The sequence below is a fragment of the Mobula hypostoma genome, chromosome 4 (genome assembly GCF_963921235.1).
Source record: "Mobula hypostoma chromosome 4, sMobHyp1.1, whole genome shotgun sequence".
NCBI lineage: Eukaryota > Metazoa > Chordata > Chondrichthyes > Myliobatiformes > Myliobatidae > Mobula > Mobula hypostoma.
Genome location: NC_086100.1, coordinates 189,696,965 through 189,719,198, shown reverse-complemented (window position 1 = coordinate 189,719,198; position 22,234 = coordinate 189,696,965). Strand labels below are relative to the sequence as shown.

Sequence of the window (22,234 nt, the reverse complement as noted above, 5' to 3'; positions counted from 1 at the left end):
ATAGGGTTGAGAGAGGTAATAAATCAGTCATGATGGAATGGCCAAGCAGATTTGATGGGCTGAATGGTCTAACTTTGTTCCTATGGTCTAATAAATCTAATCTTTTATTTAGGATTGAGCAGCCTGGAATTTAATTTTGTTGAGCTTAGATGACTGAGACGTGACGTCCTTCAAAACCAGTAATTCGTAGAAAGATTGGAAAGGAAAATTTGATGAGAATGTTTCTCCTGGAAAAGGAGTCAAGCACTGAGGGCTACAACCTCAAAATAAAGCAGAGGCTACGCAGCACAGAGGAGAAATTTCTCCTCTCAGAGTTTGGTGAATCATTGGAATTCTACAGCTTGGACCACTGCACGAGATCAGTCACTGTGAATTCAAAATGAGATGTGCTTCTGGATATTAAAGGAATCAAGGGAATTAGAATCAGATTTATAATCACTGCCTCATATAATGTGAAATGTGCTGCTTTATGGCAGCAATGCAGTGCAAAGGCATAAAATCACTAGAAACTATAAATGTAAATAAATAATGCAAAACAAAAAGGAATAACGAGGTCATGTTCATGGATCATCCATCGCGAAGGATCTCCATCACCCAGGACATGCCCTCTTCTCATTGCTACCATCCAAGTAGGAGGCACAGAAGCCCAAGGCACACACTCAGCGATTCAGGAACAGCTTCTTCCCCTCTGCCATCCAGATTCTGAATGGATAATTAACCCATAAATACTAACTCAATATGTTCTTCTTTGCACTACTTATTCAATTTAACTATTATATACAAATTTATTATATATATGTTTACTATAATTCTGTTTTTATTATTATGTAACACACATAATGCTGGAAGAACTCAGCAGGCCAGGCAGCATCTATGTAGAGGAATAAACAACCAATGTTTCAGGCCGAGACCATTCTTCAGGACTGAGAAGGAAGGTGGCCTTCCAGCAAACCACTTTCCCCCCCGCCCCCCCACCTCTATATTCTGGTATTTCCCCCCTTCCTTCTCAGTCCTGAAGAAGGGTCTCGACCAGAAATGTTGACTGTTTATTCATTTCCATCAATGATGCCTGATCTACTGACTAGCTCCAGTATTTTGTGTGTGTTGCTCTGGATTTCCAGCCTCTGCAGAATCTCCCCTGTTTATTACGATGTATTACAATGTACTGCTGCAGTTAAAAACAAAAAAAAACACGACATTTGCAGGTGATATTAAACCTGATTCTGATTCTGTTCAGAAATCTGACAGTCCTTGCAGCTCTCTACTGCTCATAATACTCCAAATGCCACGATTTATTGTGATTGGAAAGAGATGGTTGTTGACTTCAGGAGAGCATGGAGCAACCAGTCTCTGCTGAACATCGACAACTCCTCCGTAGAGATCGTTAAGAGCATCACATTTCTTGGTGTTCACCTGGCGGAGAATCTCACCTGGTCCCTCAACACCAGCTCCATAGCCAAGAAAGCCCAGCAGCATCTCTACTTTCTGCGAAAGCTGAGAAAAGTCCATCTCCCACCCCCCATCCTCAACACATTCTACAGAGGTTGTATCAAGAGCATCCTGAGCAGCTGCATCACTGCCTGGTTCGGGAATTGCACCGTCTCGGATCGCAAGACCCTGCAGCGGATAGTGAGGTCAGCTGAGAAGATCATCGGGGTCTCTCTTCCCGTTATTACAGATGTTTACACCACAAGCTGCACCCGCAAAGCAAACAGCAATATGAAGGACCCCACACACCCCTCACACAAACTCTTCTCCCTCCTGCCATCTGGCAAAAGATACCGAAGCATTCGAGCTCTCACGACCAGACTGTGCACAGTTTCTTCCCCCAAAGCCATCAGTCTCCTTAATACTCAAGAGTCTAGACTGACATCTACATTATTTATTATTATATTGTAATTTGTTCTCTACTGTGTCTATTGTCTCATTTATTACTGTCCTGCACTGTTCTGTGCACTTTATGCAGTCCTGTGCAGGTCTGTAGTCTAGTGTAGTTTTTATGTTGCGTTACGTAGTGTACGGTAGCCTTGTGCTGTCTCACATAGTCTAGTGTAGCTTTCTGTTTCATGTAGCACCAGGGGCCTGGAGGAACGTTGTTTCATTTTTACTGTGTACTGTACCAGCAGCTTATGGTCGAAATGACAATAAACTTGACTTGACTTGACTTGAGCAGGTTTGGTGGAAATGTCTGAGGTCCCACATCACCAGGTTCAAGAACAGCGACTTCTGTAAACCATTCAGTGCTTGAATCAACCAGCATAACCTAAATCACTCGAGTTTAGTATACCTTGACCATTTTGATCATCATTATATGCCATGTCATAGGACCTGGGCTATCATGGTCTATTCATGATCATGATTTTTCTTGGCAAATTTTTCTGCAGAAGTGGTTTGCCATTGCTTTCTTCTGGGCAGTGTCTTTACAAGATGGGTGACCTCAGTCATTACCAATACTCTTTGAAGACTGTCCTCCTGGCATCAGTGGAATCAGGACTTGTGATATGCAACTCCTCATGGGAGTTGTATACAGACCCCCTAACAGTAGGAAGAATGTTGCCTGCAGATTATAACGAGAGATAGAAAATGAATGCCAGAAGGTCCCTGTCACAATAGTCGTGGAGGACTTCAATATGCAGGTAGATTGGCAAAATCAGTTTGGTGCTGGATTACAGGAGGAAGAATTTCTAGAGTGCCTACGAGATTTTTTTTTTTAAGAGCAGCTCATGGTTGAGCTCACTAGAGGAACAGCTATTCTGGACTGGGTGTTGTGCAATGAACCAGAATTGATCAGAGAGCTTAAGGTAAAAAAAAAACCCTTAGAGGCAAGTGATCATAATATTGCTTCGGGTGTGATAAAATAGGAGGGGCAAGAGGGGGAGGTGTTGCATTGCTTGTCAGAGATTATATAACAGCGGTTCTCTGGCAGGTTAGATTAGTAGGCTCATTAGGGAGGCTATTTGGATGGAATTGAGGAATAGGAAAGGTGTTTGTGATGCTTATAGAGGTGTATTATAGACCACCTAATGGGGACCAAGAACTGGAGGAGCAAATTTGTAAGGAGATAGCAGATATTTGTAGTAAGCACAAGGTTGTGATCGTGGGCGATTTTAATTTTCCACACATAGACTGGGAAGCCCATTCTGTAAAAGGGCTGGATGGTTTGGAGTTTGTAAAATGTGTGCAGGATAGTCTTTTGAAGCAATACTTAGAGGTACCAACTAGAGAAGGGGCAGTGTTGGATCTCCTGTTAGGGAATGAGACAGGGCATGTGACAGAGTTATTTGTTGGGGAGCACTTCGGGTGTGAAGTTATAGAGTATAACTTATATAAATATATATATAAATTATCTATATAAACAATATAGAGTATAGGAGTTGGGATGTAATGTTGAATTTGTATAAGGTATTGGTAAGGCCAAATCTGGAGTATTGCGTACAGTTCTGGTCACCGAATTATAGGAAGGATGTCAATAAAATTGAGAGAATAAGGAGGAGGTTTACTAAAATGTTGCCTGGGTTTCATCTCCTAAGTTACAGAGAAAGGTTGAACAAGTTAGGTCTTTATTCTTTGGAGCGTAGAAGGTTGAGGGGAGACTTGATAGAGGTGTTTAAAATTATGAGGGTGATTGATAGAGTTGACGTGGTTAGACTTTTTCCATTGAGAGTGGGGAAGATTCAAACAAGAGAGCGTGGGTTGAGAATTAGAGGACAAAAGTTTAGGGGTAACATGAGGGGGAACTTCTTTAATCAGAGAGTGGTAGCTGTGTGGAATGAGCTTCCTGTAGAACTGGTTGAGGCAGGTTCGATGTTGTCGTTTAAAGTTAAATTGGATAGATGTATGGACAGGAAAGGAATGGAGGGTTATGGGCTGAGTGCAGGTCGGTGGGAATAGGATAAGGTAAGAGTTCAGCACGGACTAGAAGGGCCAAGATGGCCTGTTTCCGTGCTGTAATTGTTATATGGTTATATAATATGATGGAATTCACCCAGATATTTCAGAAGGAGAAGGAAAAGTCAGAAGTATCAGTATTCCAGTGGAGTAAAGGGAATTACAGGGACATGAGAGAGGAGTTGGCCAGAACTGATTAAAAAGGAACACTGACAGGGTTGACAGCAGAGCAGCAATGGCTGGAATTTTTGGAAGCAATTCAGAAGGAACTGAATATATACATCCTAGAAAGGAAGAAGTATTCTAAACGAAAGATGACAGAAACATGGCTAACAAGAAAAGTCAAAACCAACATAAAAGCCAAACAGAGGGTTTATATTGGAGCAAAGATTAGTGGGAAGTTAGAGGATTGGAAAGCTTTTAAAACCAACAGAAGACAACTAAAAAGTCAATAAGGCAAAGATAGAATACAAAAATAAGCTAACCAATAATATTAAAGAGGATACCAAAAGTCTCTCCAGGTACATAAAGTGTAAAAGATAGGCGAGAATGCATATTGAACCACTGGAAAACGATGCTGGGAAAGTAGTAATGGGGGACAACAAAATAGCAGATGAACTGAATAGGTGTTTTGCATCAGTCTTCACTGTGGAAGACACTAGCAGTATGGTGGAAGTTCCAGGTGTCAGGGGTCATGGAAGTGTGTGAAGTTACCATAACTAGAGAGAAGGTTCTTGGGAAACTGAAAGATTTGAAGGTACACAAATCACTTGGTCCAGATGGTACATTCCAGGGTTCTGAAAGAGCCAGCTAAAGAGATTGTGGAGGCACTAGTAATAATCTTTCAAGAATCACTAGATTCTGGAATGGTTCTGGAAGACTGTAAAATTGCAAAAGTCACTCCACTCTTCAAGAAGGGAGAGAAGCAGAACAAAGGAAACTATAAGACCAGACTTCAGTGGTTGGGAAGACATTGGAGTCGATTATTAAGGATGAGATCTCAGGGTACTTGGAGGCACAGGATAAGATGATAGGCCGTAGTCAGCATGGTTTCCTCAAGGGGAAATCTTGCCTGACAGCTCTGTTGGAATTCTTTGAAGTAGTAACAAGCAGGATAGACGAAGGAGAATCAGTTGATATTCAGAAGGATTTTCAGAAGGCCTTTGACAAGGGCAGGATCAGTGGATTTTCAGAAGGCCTTTGAGAAGGTGCCACACGAGGCTGCTTACAAGCCTATGGTATTATAGGAAAGATTCCAGCATGGAAAAAGCATTGGCTGTTTGGCGGGGGACAAAGAGTGGGAATGAAAGGAGTCTTTTCACTCTTGTGCCAGTGACTAGTGGTGTTCCATGGGGGTCTGTGTTGGGACGATTCTTTTTATCTTATATATCAATGATTTTCATGATGGAATTGATGGCTGTGTTGCAAAGTTTGCAAATCATATGAAGATATTTGGAGGGGCAAGTAGTTTTGAGGAAGTAGAGAGGCTACAGAAGACAGGAGAATGGGCAAAGAAATGGCAGAAGGAATATAGTCAGGAAGTGTATAGTCATGCATTCTGGTAAAAGAAATGAAAAGAATGACTATTTTCTAATCGGAGAGAAAATACAAAAAAACTAAGACACCAAGGGACTTGGAAGTCCTTGTGCAGGATTCCCTAAAGATTAATTTGCAAGTTGAATCTGTGGTGAAGAAGGCAAATGCAATGTTAGCATTCATTTCAAGAGGATTAGAACGTAAAAGCAAAGATGCAATGTTGAAACTTCATGAGGCCTCATGAGGAGTATTGTGAGGAGGTTTCCGCCCCTTATCTTAGAAAGGATGTGCTGCAACTGGAGAGGGTTCAAAGGAGGTTCACGAAAATGATTCCAGGACTGAATGGCTTGTCATATGAAGAGTGTTTGATGGCTCTAGGCCGGTATTCACTAAAATTCAGAAGAATGAGGGATAACCTCATTGAACTATCAATGGTGAAAGGACTTGATAAAGTGCATATGCAGAGGATGTTTCCTATTGGGGGGGGGGGGAAGGTGAGCCTAAGACCAGAGGACAGTCTCAGAATAGAGGGGCGTCCTTTCTGAATGGAGATGAGGAGGAATTTCTTTAGCCAGAGAATGGTGAATCTGCAGAATTCTTATCAACAGGCAAGCTGTGGGGGCCATGTGTATTTAAGGCAGAGGTTGAGAGATTCTTGATAGGTCATGGCATGAAGGGATATGGGGAGAAGGCAGGAGATTGGGGCTGAGAGGAAAATTGGTTCAGCCATGAGGAAATAGTAGAGCAGATCGATGGGCCAAATGGTCTAATTCTGCTCCTATATCTTACAGTCTTACAGCACCAGTTGCTCATACAACTATCCACCACCTGCTCCCATGACCTCATGTGACCCTGATCAGGGAACTAAACAGGTCCTTCACCTCACCCAAGGGTGACCTGTCGGCAAGTGGAAGGACGGAGCACCTCACACCTCCTTTTGTAAAGACGTATCTCCACCCTGCCACTAAAATCACCTTGCACTAGAATGGACATTTTTTGTTCTAATTGTGTTCTTTTCTTGTAAACATTGTATATAATTTTATTTAATTTATATTTTCCTTGTGAACGCTGCTTATCTGATGTTATGTGCATGTGATGCTTCTGCAAGTTAGTTTTCCACTGAACCTGTGCATGCATGCAAAAAAGATTAAGATTCTCAGGGCTGTATATGGAGACCTTTATGTACTGTACTTTGATAATAAATTTACTCTGAACTTTATCTGTCACAGGTATGCATCAAAACATACAGAGAAATGTGTCTTTTGAGCCCACGACCAATTCAGTCCGAGAGCGTGCAGCGGCGGTGGGGGGGGGTGGGGGGGGAGCGCACATCCTCCAGTGATTGTGCACACAAGTGTCTATAAGCTTCTGGCACCAACACAGCAAGCCCACAACTTAATAAGCCGCACGTCTTTGGAATGAGGGAGGACCCAGTGGAAACCCGCACAGTCATGGGGCAAACATACTACCTCCTTGCAGGCAGCAGTGGGAATTGAACCCCAATCGGTGATCCCTGGCACTGTAGAGCATTGCACTCACCATGTCACTTATGCATACGATAATAACTTCAACTACTTCCCTCTCAGCTTCCTTTACCCTAGGAGAGCAGATCCCTTGCTAGTAGATAAATTAGCCGAGGGTTGCCCGTCTGTGGAATTTATTGCCACATGCAACTGAAGAGGCCAAGTCATTGGGTATATTTAAAGCGAAGACTGATACGTTCTAGACTAGCAAGGACTTCGAAGGATGTGGGGAGAAGGTAGGAGAATGGGGTTAAGGGCTATAATAAATCAGCCACGGCAGAATAGCACAGCAGACTCGATGGGCCAAACAGCCTCATTCTGCTCCTACGTCTTATGGTCTTATAAACCAATGAAGATTGGGGTGCAGAGGAAGAAAAAGTGCTTCTGTACAGCTCAGGGTACTTACTTTAAGGCAAAATATACCCCACCTAGCACTTTGCAAATATATATATAATAAAGCCTATCAGAATGCATCAAATATAGGATTCCAGGCCTGCAGTTTAGTATAACGATCACAAGCTCACAGGATAATTAAATATAGCTAATGAAAATAGATATTTTAGTATAAATTAATCTACTTCAACTTTACCTTGCCTCAAGGAGCACACGGCGTATGAATGAATACGTCAGGAAGACGTAGAGGAGCAGAAATTATAATAACCGTGCCCGGGATTGTAAAGAATTAATATCGGCTTTTCTTGACACAGCTACAGAAAGTGCTGAATACAACCCAGTCCATCACAGCCAAAGCACTCTCCACCATTGAGCACATCTAAAAGGCGTGTTGTCAAAAGAAAGCAATGTCATAATCAAGGACCCTTACCATCCAGGCCATATCCTCTTCTCACGACTCACATCACGTAGGAGGCACAGGAGCCTTAGCTCCCACACCACCAGGTTCAGGGACAGTCATCACTCTACAAACATCAGGCTCCTGAAGCAGCCTGGATAATTTCACTCACCTCAACACTGAACTGATTCCACAACCTACAGGCTCACTTTCAAGGGCTCTACAACTCACGCTCTCAGTTTTATTTATTATTTTCATTTGCATAATTCGTGGTCTTTTGCACATTGACCAGTCTTTATGTATAGTGTTTCATAAACTGTATTGTATTTATTTTTTTGTAATTGCCTGCAAGAAAATAAAGCTCAAGATAGCATATGGTGACAGACATACTCTGATAATAAATTTACATTGAGTTTGAATTCTATATAATCTAATAACCATCATCCATACAATTCAACATGGTCTCGGCCAGAAACACTATTTATCCAACTCCATAGATGCTGCCTGACCTGCTGAGTTGCTCCAACATTGTGTGTGAGATCCTCAAATCTAGCCTGCACCCTTTCTAATTTAGTAGCACCTCTCCTCCTGCAGGGTGTTGAAACACATCAATCTATTCCAGGCGCCGCCTCACCGACACCTTCTACAACTGCAACTGAACCCCCCAATTTCTATACCCAATAAATAGCCTGTCTGTATATTGTGCAGCCGTGCAAGAAATATCCAAGAGGTGAGCTAGCTGGTAAATTGGTTTATTGTTACAGTGAAAACCCCATTGTTCATGCCATCCATTCGGATCGTTCCATTACAACAATACAAAGGGAAAACGACAACAGAGTGAAGTGTTACAGAGAAAGCACAGGCTGACAGTACTTTTTTTGAGGCCAAAAGTCCACCTTATGGTACTTGGGGACAGATCAATACAGTAGTCTTACAGCGACAGAGCAGAACCTGTCCATGAGCACGCTGGTTCGTGCGTTTAGACTTCTGTAGCTTTGATCGACGGGGGGCGGAGTAACGCAAAGAGAATGTCCGGTTTGGTGGGGAAGAGGGTGAGTGGTGAGTGTACAAGCACACCCCCCTCTGAATTTGAAAAACGATCTGTTACCCCCCCCAACCTAGAATCTTGCCACGCTAGCAGGGAAAGGCTAAGTAAGACCAGTCCCATCCGATGCCTGTTCGAGTCGAATAGCTCTTCGCCACCTGCTACATGCAAACCTACAGTACATTGAGACAAACAGCACAGAAACAGGCCTTTCGGCCCTACCTATCCCTGGGGGTGGTAGCCTCTTCGGATCTGCGCTGGGGATTTTCGATTCGGGGCAGACTTAAGTCCCCACAGCCTCGGGAGTTCGCTTACACTTCCGTGGGGAGTCAGAGACGCGGTTCACTGGCCGGGTTTCTGGAGTGCAGACGATGGGGTCGAACCCACTCTCTTCCATGCCTGCACAAGATTATATTTCGAGAAGACCACAATTGTTTCCCCAGTGTCCTACGAGTGCACATCCAACAATCAACCTCTTATCCACTATCTCACACACGCTGCTGACTACAACTTGACTGTCTGAGTCCTTGCAACGGCTACACTCCGAACATTGCTTGCAAAAAAATGCTTCTCATCTGAAAGTGCATGCCTATGTTGTTTCACGAGATAAACTATTATCCTGTGCTTTTATTGCACATGATGAAACAAAAATCACCGTTGACAACGAACTAGCTGGGTTCACAGGAGTCGGTGCTCGGAGATGCGGCGTTTTGCCCTGTGGTTGTCCTCACTCACATGCACACACACAAACACAGCACCCACCCCCGCTAACTCACCCTTCCAATTCGAAGCCATCTAATCGTCGCTGCAATCCTCTCAGTGCAATGTGAAGTTCGGCTGGGATTCAGCATGTGGCCATGGGTAGAGGGGGGAGAGTCCGGGAAGAGCTGCCTGCGAGGGTTACCTGGATCGCCCACCGCACACGGAGCCACACAGCGGGGCAGGCGGAGCGCCGCTCAGCTCAGCCCAGCCTGCAAGGGGGAAGCAGGCGGAAGGAAAAGGGCTCCCTCTGGGTCTTAGTGCTCCTGGATGCGCGCTCAACCAAACCGAGTCGTGGGGTGGAGACACGAGCGGCTGCAGTTTAGTGGAGTTTGGAGCCGAAATAACAAGGGAACTCAGCAGGTCAGGCAGCGTCTACGGGAAGAGGGAGGATGGGACCCTTCGTCTGGACCAAAAGAGTACAGGGAACACGGTATAAAGAGCCGAGGTGGGGGCGTGGAGCGTGGTAGGAGGATGGGGAGGGGCTATTGGCAGATGGAGGAGGAGAATTGGAAGTAGCCCCGCCCCTTCCCATGCCTCTTCCCTCTTCATACGTCAAACAAGAGGCAAATCTGCAGAGGCTGGAAATCCGAGCAACGCGCACAAAATGCTGGAGGAACTCAGCAGGCCAGGCAGCATCTATGGGGGGAAAAAAAGTTACAGTCGACGTTTCAGGCCGAAGGGTTTCGACTGTAATTTTTTCCATGGACTGCTGATTTCCTCCAGCATTTTGTGTGTGTGTATTGCCTCTTCATACAGACTGTCTATCAGTCTATCATGGACTTTCTATCAGTCCATGTGTAAAGGGTCTCAACTGGAAATGTTGACTATTTCTCCCTCCACATATGGGTGAGAAAGCCCCCCCCGCAATCATTGTAGCTCCTCAGGGGGGTTGGGGCAATAGTCCTATGGGTTTTAACAAATCTAATAGAACACATTGCCTATGAATGTAAAGAATGAAAAGACAGTGCACTGTTTATTATGATAATTTTTATTATGAACAAAGTTTACTTACTTCCCATTACGCTGCTGGCATTTGCATTTGAATTTGAATTTATTTAAATCTTACATCCATCTCACAACATGACGGAGTAAAAATCTTTGCATTATGACTCCATTGCAATGGACAGACATGTGAATTTAAAAGTCCAACGGCTTGTAGAAAGAAGCTGCCCTGTAGCAAGTGGGTCCTGGCTTTAATGCTCTGGTAGTGTTTGCCGGATGGAAGCAGCTAAATCAGTTTATGGTTGGAGCTGACTGGTGTCCTTGATGATCTTCTGGGCCTTCTTTCTGCACCAGCGGCTATAAATGTCCTCAGTGGAAAGAAGTTCCCATCCACAGAAGTGCTGGGCTGTCCGTACCACTCTCTGCAGTGCCCAGCGATCAAGGTTGCTGCAGTTCCTGTACCAGGCAGTGATACAGCCAGTCAGGATGCTCTCAATGGTGCCACTGTAGAGGGTCTTGAGGATTTGGGGGCCCATGCCGAACTTCTTCAGTCGCCTGAGGTGGAAGAGATGCTGTTGTGCTTTTTTTGCCACAAAGCTGGTGTGTACAGTCCAGGTGAGATCGTCGGTGATGTGTATACGGAGGAACTTTAAACTTCTGCACCCTCTTTAAACTTCTGCAGACCCGTTGATGATGATTGGGCAGCAATGAAGGCCCTCCACATCTGGTGGTGTTCAGGGTTTGCTTCAATTGTCAGTAGCTTCCTCTCGGTGTTCTCTACTGTCAGTCACGCAAGTCTGGGACAGAGACTCATGAGTACCATCGCACTTGGGTGCAGAAGGTTTCTACATTGCTGATCCTGTAACAGTTTTGTTTGACCAGTCAGGGTTGTTAGCCCTGAGCTGAACACCTGAACCTGGAGGACTGGTGGACCACTCTGGCCTCTACCCTTTCACCTGCTTGGCATGGTAACCCTACCAAGAGCCAAAGCAGAAAGCCAGCATAGCTCTCCGGGTCATTGAGGCTCTCAAGCCTTCAAACCATGGCAAGGGTGTGGTCCTTCTGGAGGACACAGGAATACAGTCAAACAAAATAGTGTTCCTCTGGTGCCAAGCTGCTAAACGGAGTACCAACACACACAACATATATGGAGCACATATAATTATGATAGCACAAAAACATGATCATCACTATCGCGATTCGCTCTGGAGAGAGTCATCATACTCCAGGTCAGATGAGAGATAACTCAGGTCAGGTTTCAGACCACAGTACCCCAGGTAGATCCTTCGCATGATGGCGGTGGTGAGGAGGTAGACAAGAAGAGGAAGGTCAAGTGGCCAGCAATGGCAGATGAGAAGGCTTGGCGTGTATTTGATGAGGATATCAGTATGATGTCGGAGAACACTCTCAGGGGAACATCAAAGAGAAAGTTGAAAGTGATGGGCGATATGATTTACGATGTTGGAAAGTACAGGTTTGGTTTGGTTGAGTTGAAGAAAGCAAAGCCAACACAGCAACCAAGCAGGCACCAGAAGGAGAACCAAGTATGCAGAATTAAGATCAGAGTGCAGAGACAGAGGGTGGAAGGTCTCATGCTATCCATTCGAAGTAGGTTGCCGTGGGTTTATTGCGTTCACTTTCCAGAAGTGGCTGCGTGACCTTGGCTTCACTAGAAGAGAGATCAAGTCAACCAGCAGGACTGCAGCTGAGGCAGCAGAGACAAGATCAGCATGGGTGTGGACCAAGTACGTCCAGAGGGGCAGATAGTCAGACAGTGTACACATATCTTGCAAACCCTTCAGTAGTTGCATAGACACCTGAAGAGTAGACTATCTGTTGGATGGAAGTGACCAACAACTCTGATAGAGGCAGATGCCAAGTTTTTAAGCTCACCAGTGGGAGGTGGTGCTTTAGCACTGCTGGCCCACCACCTCGAGGGAGTCTTGATCATAAGCGAGCCGAAACTCCTGAAGACAGGTGGCAGATCAACTGATGATCCCACTGGTGATAGCACAGGACAGTTAACATCTTAGTCCACGTGTATTTTGTAACTATGTGCCGTGTCGTATGACCTGGACAATCATGGTCTCTTGGCAATTTTTTTCCACATAAGTGGTTTGCCATTGCCTTCTTCCGGGCAGTGTCTTTACAAGATGGGTGACCCCAGCCATTATCAATACTCATCAGAGATTGTCTGCCTGGCATCAGTGGTCGCATAACCAGGACTTGTGATATGCACCAGCTGCTCATCTGATCTGACCATCCGCCACCTGCTCCATGGCTTCATGTGACCCTGATTGGGGGCTAATCAGGTGCCCAAGGGAGACCTGCAGGGTAGCGGAGGAAAAGAGCTCCTCACACCTCCTTTGGTAGAGACATATCTGCACCCCACCACCCTAGAAAAATATACAATTACAAAAAATATGTTAAAACATGATAATAAGTCGCCCAAGTCCCTGAGTCTGTAGATTGATGCTTGTCTTCCTGGGAGCGAACACTGGCGGGCAGCACCAACAGGAGGGGGCCAGCCCCCACCCAGCTATTGAGTCGAGCAGCACACAGCCGGCTTCAGTGTCTCCGTCGCTGGCGGCTGCATCAGGCGACTCCAAGGTACGAGGGCCTTGTCTGCGCAATGACCGAGGGAATGCAGTCAGTCATCTGTCTCTGATTCTAATGTTCAGTGTGGAGCTCAGCAGCTATGTCCATGGATTAGTAACCCAAATGTCTAGGCTACTGATCCACCAAAGGCAGCCGGGAGATTTAAGCACAGTTAATAGACCCATCTGCCATCAGTTGCCAACAGAGTGTCATCAGAAGGAAATTCACTCTCAACAGCCAATCTAATCTACTTTTGACCTCAGGACCCCTATATCAGTAAGACTGATTAGAATCAGTATCAGATTCAGGTCTATTATGGCTGACATACAGTATATCATGAAATTTGTTGCTTGTGGCAGCAGTGCAGGATATACTGTCCATACTGGAGCCTTCCCATTATTAATTACCCTTTGAAAGGGTCTCAGGGGCAATTAGTTGTGGGCATTAAAGGCCAGCGTCCCAAAAATAAAACACTTTGCATGTCTTTTTTTGAGATCCAGAATATTGGAATAAAGAACTGGGGGAGAAATAGTTAACGAGCAAAACACCACAGATGCAATCTGAAACAAAATCAGAAGGCAGAATGAACCAGTAGTTGTAAGGAGAAACATGATGTTAATCAGGGGAAGCAGAGGTAGAGATAAAAGCTTAACTCCTCCCGTAAAATGATGGCTCTGTGACCAATCAAAACTAATGAGTCACCAGTATCTCCAACATCCATAACTCTGTGCATCTTCTGAGAAAATACTCACAAAGTAAACTAGACATGCAAACGCACAATCCTTCACATTCTACAAATTTATTGAAGTCCTCGAGGAGAATAAACTAAAAACGTAGTTTGCATTTTTTAATGCTGTTTAAATTTCCAGCTCGGCTGCCAAACAAAACAAATCTGGTTAGTGCAATCACTGTAAAAAACAGTAACCTCCTCTCTCTCAACATCAGCAAAGCCAAAGAGCTGATTATCGATGACTCAAGGAAGAAATCAGTGGTCCACAAGCCCATTCTCATGAGGGGATCAGAAGAGGAGGGCGTCAGTAACTTTATAGTCCTTGCTGTTAGCATATCAATGGGTATGTCCTGGAACCAGCACTTATGTGAAGAAAGCATGACAATGCCTCTGCTTCCTTAGAAGTTTGAATAGATTCAGCATGTCGCCAAAAATCTTGACAAACTTCTATAGATGTACAGTGGAGAGTATCCTGACTGGTTGCATCACAACGCACACCCAAAATGGTGGAGAAACTCAGCAAATCAGGCAGCATCTTTGGAAATAAATAAACAGTCGACAACTTGTGCCAAGACCCTTCTCCAGGACTGGAAAGAAAGGGGAAAGATGCCAGAATAAAAAGGCGGGTGGGGTGGGGGAGGGGGATTGCTAGAAGGTGATAGGTGAAGCCAGGTGGGTAGGAAAGATGAAGGACTGGAGGGGAAAGAATCTGATCAGAGAGGAGAGTGGACCACAGGAAAAGGGAAGGAGGGGACCCAGGGGCAGCTGATAGGCTGATGAGAAGATGAGAGGCCAGAGTGGGGAACAGAAGAAGAGGGGCTCAGATAGGAGAGGTTGCATGGCAGCCTGGTATGGAAACACCAATACCCAGAAACAGAAAAGGCGATAGAAAGTGGAGGACACAGCTCAGTCCATCACAAGACAATGTCCTCCACAACATTGAGCACATTTACATGAGGCACTGCCACAGGTAAACAGCATCCATCATCAAGTCCGACAGCACACCATCCATGCCATGCTCTCCTCTCACTACTACCATCAAGCGGGAGGTACGAAGCCTTATGTCCCACCCCATCAGGTTACTAGCTTACAACCATCATGCTCCTGAACCAGCGTGAACAGATGCATTCACCACTATTCTGGACTACCCTCTACAGACTCACTTTCAATGACTCTTTATAACTCATTTTATTTTGTTTATTTAGAGATACAGCACGGTAACAAGCCCTTCTGGCCCCAATGCGCCCAGTTTAATCCATGTGACCAATTAACCTACTAACAGGTACGTCTTTGGAATGTGGGAGGAAACCGGAACACCCTGTGGAATTGAACCCGGGTCACTGGTTCTGTAATTACATTACACTAACCACTACACTACCGTGCCATGCCTCTCGTATTATTTCGACTTGTACGCTTTGTTTTGAGTTGAGTTGTATTGAATTGACTTTATTACTTACATCATTCATATACATGAAGAGTAAAAATCTTCATGTTACGTCTCTGTCTAAATATGCAATTTGCAATTTATAGTAATTTATAAAAATAGTGTGTACACCAGGACAGTGAATATAACATAGAAATACAATTGTATCAGCATCAATTAATCAGTCCGACAGCCTGGTGGAAGAAGCTGTCCTGGAGCCTGTTGGTCCTGGCTTTTATGCTGCGGTACCATTTCACGCATAGGGGTGAGGTGTCAGGGAAGGGTAGCACCTCTGGTGGGGGAACATGTCGCGTCCTTTTCAGGGCGGTTAGTCCACCTTTGGTCCCCACCTGGCACTCAGCTCTCACCTGTGGCTCCCCGTAGCCGTTTGCATGCAACAGCGGCCACACCCCGGGCAACGGCTTCAACAAGCCGGCTAGGCAGAACTCAGCATGAATTCCTTAAAGGAAAATCCTGCTTGACAAACCTATTACAATTTTTTGAGGAAATTACCAGTAGGCTAGACAAGGGAGATGCAGTGGATATTGTATATTTGTATTTTCAGAAGGCCTTTGACAAGGTGCCACACATGAGGCTGCTTAACAAGATAAGAGCCCATGGAATTACAGGAAAGTTACATACATGGTAGAGCGTTGGCTGATTGGCAGGAAACAGAGAGTGGGAATAAAGGGATCCTATTCTGGTTGGCTGCCGGTTACCAGTGGTGTTCCACAGGGATCAGTGTTGGGGCCGCTTCTTTTTACATTGTACATCAACGATTTGGATTATGGCATAGATGGCTTTGTGGCTAAGTTTGCTGACGATACGAAGATAGGTGGAGGGGCCGGTAGTGCTGAGGAAACGGAGAGTCTGCAGAGAGACTTGGATAGATTGGAAGAATGGGCAGAGAAGTGGCAAATGAAGTATAATGTTGGAAAGTGTATGGTTATGCACTTTGGCAGAAAAAATAAATGGGCAGACTATTACTTAAATGGGGAAAGAATTCAAAGTTCTGAGATGCAACGGGACTTGGGTGTCCTCATACAGGATTCCCTTAAAGTTAACCTCCAGGTTGAGTCACTAGTGAAGAAGGCGAATGCAATGTTGGCATTCATTTCTAGAGGAATAGAGTATAGGAGCAGGGATGTGATGTTGAGGCTCTATAAGGTGCTGGTGAGACCTCACTTGGAGTACTGTGGCAGTTTTGGTCTCCTTATTTAAGAAAGGATGTGCTGACGTTGGAGAGGGTACAGAGAAGATTCACTAGAATGATTCCGGGAATGAGAGCGTTTACATATGAGGAACGTTTGTCCGCTCTTGGACTGTATTCCTTGGAGTTTAGAAGAATGAGGGGAGACCTCATAGAAACATTTCAAATGTTAAAAGGCATGGACAGAGTGGATGTGGCAAAGTTGTTTCTCATGATGGGGGAGTCTAGTACGAGAGGGCATGACTTCAGGATTGAAGGACGCCCTTTCAGAACAGAAATGCGAAGAAATTTTTTTAGTCAGAGGGTGGTGAATCTATGGAATTTGTTGCCACGGGCAGCAGTGGAGGCCAAGTCATTGGGTGTATTTAAGGCAGAGATTGATAGGTATCTGAGTAGCCAGGGCATCAAAGGTTATGGTGAAAAGGCGGGGCAGTGGGACTAAATAGGATAAAATGGATCAGCTCATGATAAAATGGTGGAGCAGACTCGATGGGCCGAATAGCCTACTTCTGCTCCTTTGTCTTATGGTCTAAACCAGGTGAGGGTAGCCGACGGGTCCCAAACCCTCGGTGAGATAGGGAGTTGCCTATCCCAGCATGTGAAGACAGACTCTGGCGGATTGAGCAGATGAGACCAATGGGAGGTCCAACGGTCAGGAAGGCGGTCTCTGCAAGCGTCGTGGAACATGTACAGCACAACATGACACAGAAGACGTCCTGGTCATCCACTGCGCCTAATCCCATCTCCAGTCATCTCGACTCTGTCTTGCCACTGGATCCAGATGGGAATTGGGAAGAGAGAGTGAGGCTGACATTGCGCAACTCTCCCTCACTTAAATCCAAATCACGCGCTAGTCTCAACACCATCATCATCACCACTAATGGTGTCGTGGTCATCATCGACGACGATGGACGAACAACATACCGTTTCCCAGATGGTAGGTGCTGGAATAGTTTCTGGTTGGGGTGACTCGGGTCCCCAATGGTCCTTTGGACCCTTTTTACACACCTGCCTTGGTAAATGTCCTGAATAGTGGGAAGTTCACTTCTACAGATGCGCTGGGCTGTCCGCACCACTCTCTGCAGAGTCCTGCCAGTGAGTTCTTTTGCACATTTGTTGTTTGTCAGTCTTTGTCTGTTTATATATAGATTTTTGTATTGTTTTATTCTATTTTCACCCTGTAAATCCCTGCAAGGAAATCTCAAGGTGGTATATGATAACAAGGATTTGAAATACATTCATTATTGAAGTATGTATGCAGTATACAACCCTGAGATTCATCTCCCCCACAGACAGCCACGAAACAAAGAAAACCATGGAACTATTCAAAGAAAAACATCAAACTCCCCCACGAGCAAAAAAAAAACAGATCGGCAATAAAAGGAGCACAGAACATAAAAACACAAAATTGAATAGAGTCCAGACATATTCAGTTCAGCTCAGTGTTTGTTTTCTGTAGGCCTCCACGATCAAGATTACCTAAAATAGCAACAAAAAAAAAGGAGCGACCAGAAACCAGGAAGATGTCATAACTTGGACCACAGAGTCCAATCCACAAGCTGTGTCGATTAAACCTTGCCCACGATCCAGAACTCTGGCACCATCCTCCGACAGCATTGAGGGGGAGAAAGACCATTCGAACACAGGCACCTTCCTCCAGCATCAGCAGGTGAGAGGCTGGTGGACAGTGCCTAAGACCTGCTCGCCTAAGGCACTTGCCTTGATGATTCCAATCTTCTTCAGCACCTTAATCGGCAATTTACATATATGTACATTGATAAAACGTTTACTTTGAGCTTTAAATGCCAATTCTGCTTCTTATTATGTGGAATCTGAACACCAACTCTGTAGATGCTGCCTGACATATTTCAAACTTTATTTTTAAATTACCCTATTTTTATTTCAACTTATAACATCTGCAGCTTTTAACTTTTTAATTAGCATGGAGAGGTTTCACAGCAGTGGACCATACAGCATTGTAAACTGTTAGGTTAACCAGTGGGTAACCACCGGTAAACTAAGCAGCGTGGTAACCTGGTGAGGAAGGTGACACATGTCCAAAGGTTACCTCGGATCGGAACCTTACACATGCATAATTAGCAGTGAACTGCTCAACACTGAAATCCAAGCTGAGGACTCAAATGTCACCCTTTATCACATGATGAGCAAGATAGTTCGTTTTAAAGGTGGTTCAAGCTTTGAGCAGAGAAAATGAAATATGAAATGTGGTACCAAATGATGCACTGTAAGCACATTAAACCATATTTTTATAATGCAGTTTACTTTGTAAATACATGCTGGTATTTAAATGTTTATGCACATTTTATTCCATATCCAGGACAAAGAAGCAGGCTAGAGAACCATTGTGGACACTACTCACCCTTTAAACTGCCTTTTTGAAAAGCCCCCTTCTGGAAAGTGCTATATGATTATTAAAACTAAAACTTTATGCCACCTTGAAGGTTTCTTCCCTCAGACAGTTAATCGGTTCAACTATTCTAGTTAATCCCCCCCATCCCCCTTTATCTATTACCTCAATCACTGCACTGTAAACACTTTTAAACCACTGTTTATAATGCTGTTCACATAGTAAACACATTCTGGTATTTATGTATTTATGCACATTTTATTTTGTATCCGTACATCGATGTTTAACAAGGAACTAGCTTAATTAGGAGTCAATAACTTAATTAGTTCACAATGACATTGTGGGCTGAAGGGCTTCTTTTGGTACTGTACTGTACTATCTATGCCCATAAAATGATGGAGGAAACCAACACGTCAGACAGCATCTAGAGGACGGTGCAAAATTCTTATGGATATATATAGCTATGGTGCCTAAGACTTTTACACTGTACGGTATTTGTCAACATGGAGCAGAGAGCAAGTTTGTAAATCCAGTGGTAGCAGAGGATGTTGGAATGGTGAGGGTGGAGCACCAAGGGAGGAGGGGTGTGAGACAGGTGGCAGGAAAGGAGTGCCAGGGGCAGGGGGGGGGGTGTGCAAGAGTGTAGACACACCCAGACCTGAGACACCACACTAAGTCATTTGATTCCAAACAATTGCAGAACGTTTCCCTGGCACTTCCTGCTCCTTCCTATATCCCTTCCCCTTTTCACAACCATAATTCCCCTCCCCCTGCTTCCTTCCCACTCTCAGTCCACAATAGAAACCTGTATCAGAATCAGATTTATCATCAGTCACACGTCATGAATTTTTTTTGCGGCGACAGTACAGTGCAATACATAAAATTACTACAGTATTGCGCAGAAGTCTTAGGCACCTTAGGTATATATATGTGTGTAAGACTTTTGCAAAGTACTGTATGGGAAGGAATAACACTGCGTGACTTCCTGAATTGCTCCAGTATTTTGTGTGTGTAACTCTGGATTCCAACACATGCAAACTCTCTGGGTAAAGAGCAAATCGCAGGTCAACAATTGATCTAATTTGTGGCTAATGTTTAATTAACCTAAACGTCAGAGCTACATTACAGCACAATCCATTGGAGTTTGCTTATGCTGATGGGAAACTCGTTTCTAGTGATAGAAAATTGACAATAAACAAAGCTGACCATTCGGACCACTGTCTCTGTGCTCATCAAACATACACAAATAAAGAAAACCACTCACAAAATGCTGGAGGAACTCAGCAGGCCAGGCAGCATCTTTGGAAAAGATTACAGTCAATGTTTCAGGCCGCGACAGTCCTGCTGAAGGGTCTCGGCCCGAAACCTCGACTGTACTCTTTTCCCATAGATGCTGCCTGGCCCTGCTGAGTTCCTCCAGCATTTTGTGTATGTTTCTTGGACTTCTGGCATCCGCAGATTTCCTCTTGTTTGTAACCAAAGCCATTTTTCACTTTATCAGGCTTGCAATGAAGGTACCAGGATGTTGCCGGCCTTTGAGGATCTGAGTTATAGGGAGAGGTTGAATAGGTTAGGACGTTATCAGAATCAGAATCAAGTTTAATATCACTGGCATATGGTGTGAAATTTGTTGTTTGTGGCAGCAGTACAGTGCAGTACATAATAACAAAAACTGTGGAATACAGTAAGGATATATATATATAAAACGTTAAATAGGTAGGGCAAAAAGAGGGAAAAAAGTAGTGAGGTAGTGTCCATGGGTTCAGTGACCATTCAGAACTCTGACGGCGGAGGGAAAGAAGCTGTTCCTGAATCATTGAGTGTGTGCCTTCAGGCTCCTGTACCATGACCCTGATGGTATCAATGAGAAGAAGGCATGTCCTGGGTGATGGGGGTCCATAATGACGGATTCTTCCTTTCTGAGGCATTGCTCCTTGAAGGTGGTCTGTATGCTAAGGAGGCTAGTGCCCAGACTGAGTTTACAACTTTCTGCAGCTTATTTCGATCCTGTGCAGTGACCCCCCCCGCCCCAAAAATACCAGATGGTGATGCAGTCAGTTAGAATGCTCTCCATGGTACATCTGCAGAAATTGGCAAGTGTCTTTGCTGACATATCAATTCTCGTCAAACTCTGAACGAAATATAGCTGCTGTCGTACCTTTTTTGTGACTGCATTGATATATTGTGCGCAGGAAAGATCCTCAGGAGTGTAGTAGAATGAGGGGAGATCTTACAGTGATATACAAAATTATGAGGGGTACAGATAGGGTAAATACATGCAACACATACACATGGGTGGCATGGTGGGGTAGCAGTAGCACAATTACTTTATGGCACCAGTGACTGGAAATCGATTCTCACTATTGTCTGTATGGAAGGCTATAGACTGTGGTGGAGGCCAAGTCCGTGTGTATATTTAAGGCCAGTGTATGACGGAGTTGGCCTCTTTTCTCACCATGTGTGCAATCCGTCTTCTGGCCAAGAAATTGATCATTTCCTGATTGTCACAGCATCAAAGGATATGGCGAGAAGGCAGGTGTATGGGGTTGACTGGATCAGCCTTGATGGAATGGCAGAGCAGATGCTGTAGGCTGAATGGCCTAATTCTGCTCCTATGTCTTATGGTCTTAATGAGAACACATGGGTATCAATCAAGTACAGCGTCCACACCAAGGTGAAGCTGTACCGGAGCTGTGTTCTGTCCACACCCTTGCATGGGTCAGAATGCTGGCGCGTGACAGAGAATGACCTTGTCAAGCTGTTGTCCTTCCACACCACGGGCCTCTGGAAGATCCCCCGTATTTTCTGGCCAAGAAAGATCTCCAACCATGCCCTACTCCTTCAGAGTCATCAAGAAGACATGGGGACATGGGGACACTCATGAGGAAACTTTGGAGGTAGATTGCACACATGATGAGAAGGGGCCAACTCCATCACTAAGGCTGCTCTTCATTGGACCCCTGATGGGCGGAGGAACTGTAGGAGACCAAAGACAACTTGGCATTGTACTGTAGAGGTGGAAATGAGGATCCCAAAGCCCACCTGTGCACAATAAAGAAGATGGCCAAAGACAGAGAGAGATAGAGGACTTTTATTGCTGCCCTAAATGTCAGCGGCATAACACGCAGTAAGTAAGTGAACAAACTTGGGCTGTTTTTTTACTGAAGTGGCAAAGGCTGAAGAGAGACCCGATAAAAGTTTATAAAATTATGTGCACGTATGTGGGATAGATAGAGTAGACAGCCAGTATCCTCCTCCCAGGATCGAAATGTCTAATATAGAGGGCATGCATTTAAAGTGAAAGGGAGAAGTTTAAAAGAGAAGTGTGGAACAAGTTTTTTTTTTAAATCACACAAGAAAGTGGTAAGTTTCCAGAATGTACTGCCAAGGGTGGGAATGGAGGCAGATATTTCAGAGAT

The 22,234-nt window shown here is 44.6% G+C and overlaps 1 protein-coding gene across 1 annotated transcript in view; it reads right to left on the bottom strand.

Moving 5' to 3' along the window:
* adissp (adipose secreted signaling protein) overlaps positions 1 to 9,986 on the bottom strand; it is a 126,408-nt gene extending 116,422 nt beyond the window's left edge. Inside the window, exon 1 of the mRNA XM_063045139.1 lies at positions 9,559 to 9,986. Coding sequence (XP_062901209.1) covers positions 9,559 to 9,577 — 19 coding nt within the window. The 5' untranslated portion in view covers positions 9,578 to 9,986. The remainder of the gene's footprint in view (positions 1 to 9,558) is intronic.
* Between the last annotated feature and the right edge of the window lie 12,248 nt (positions 9,987 to 22,234).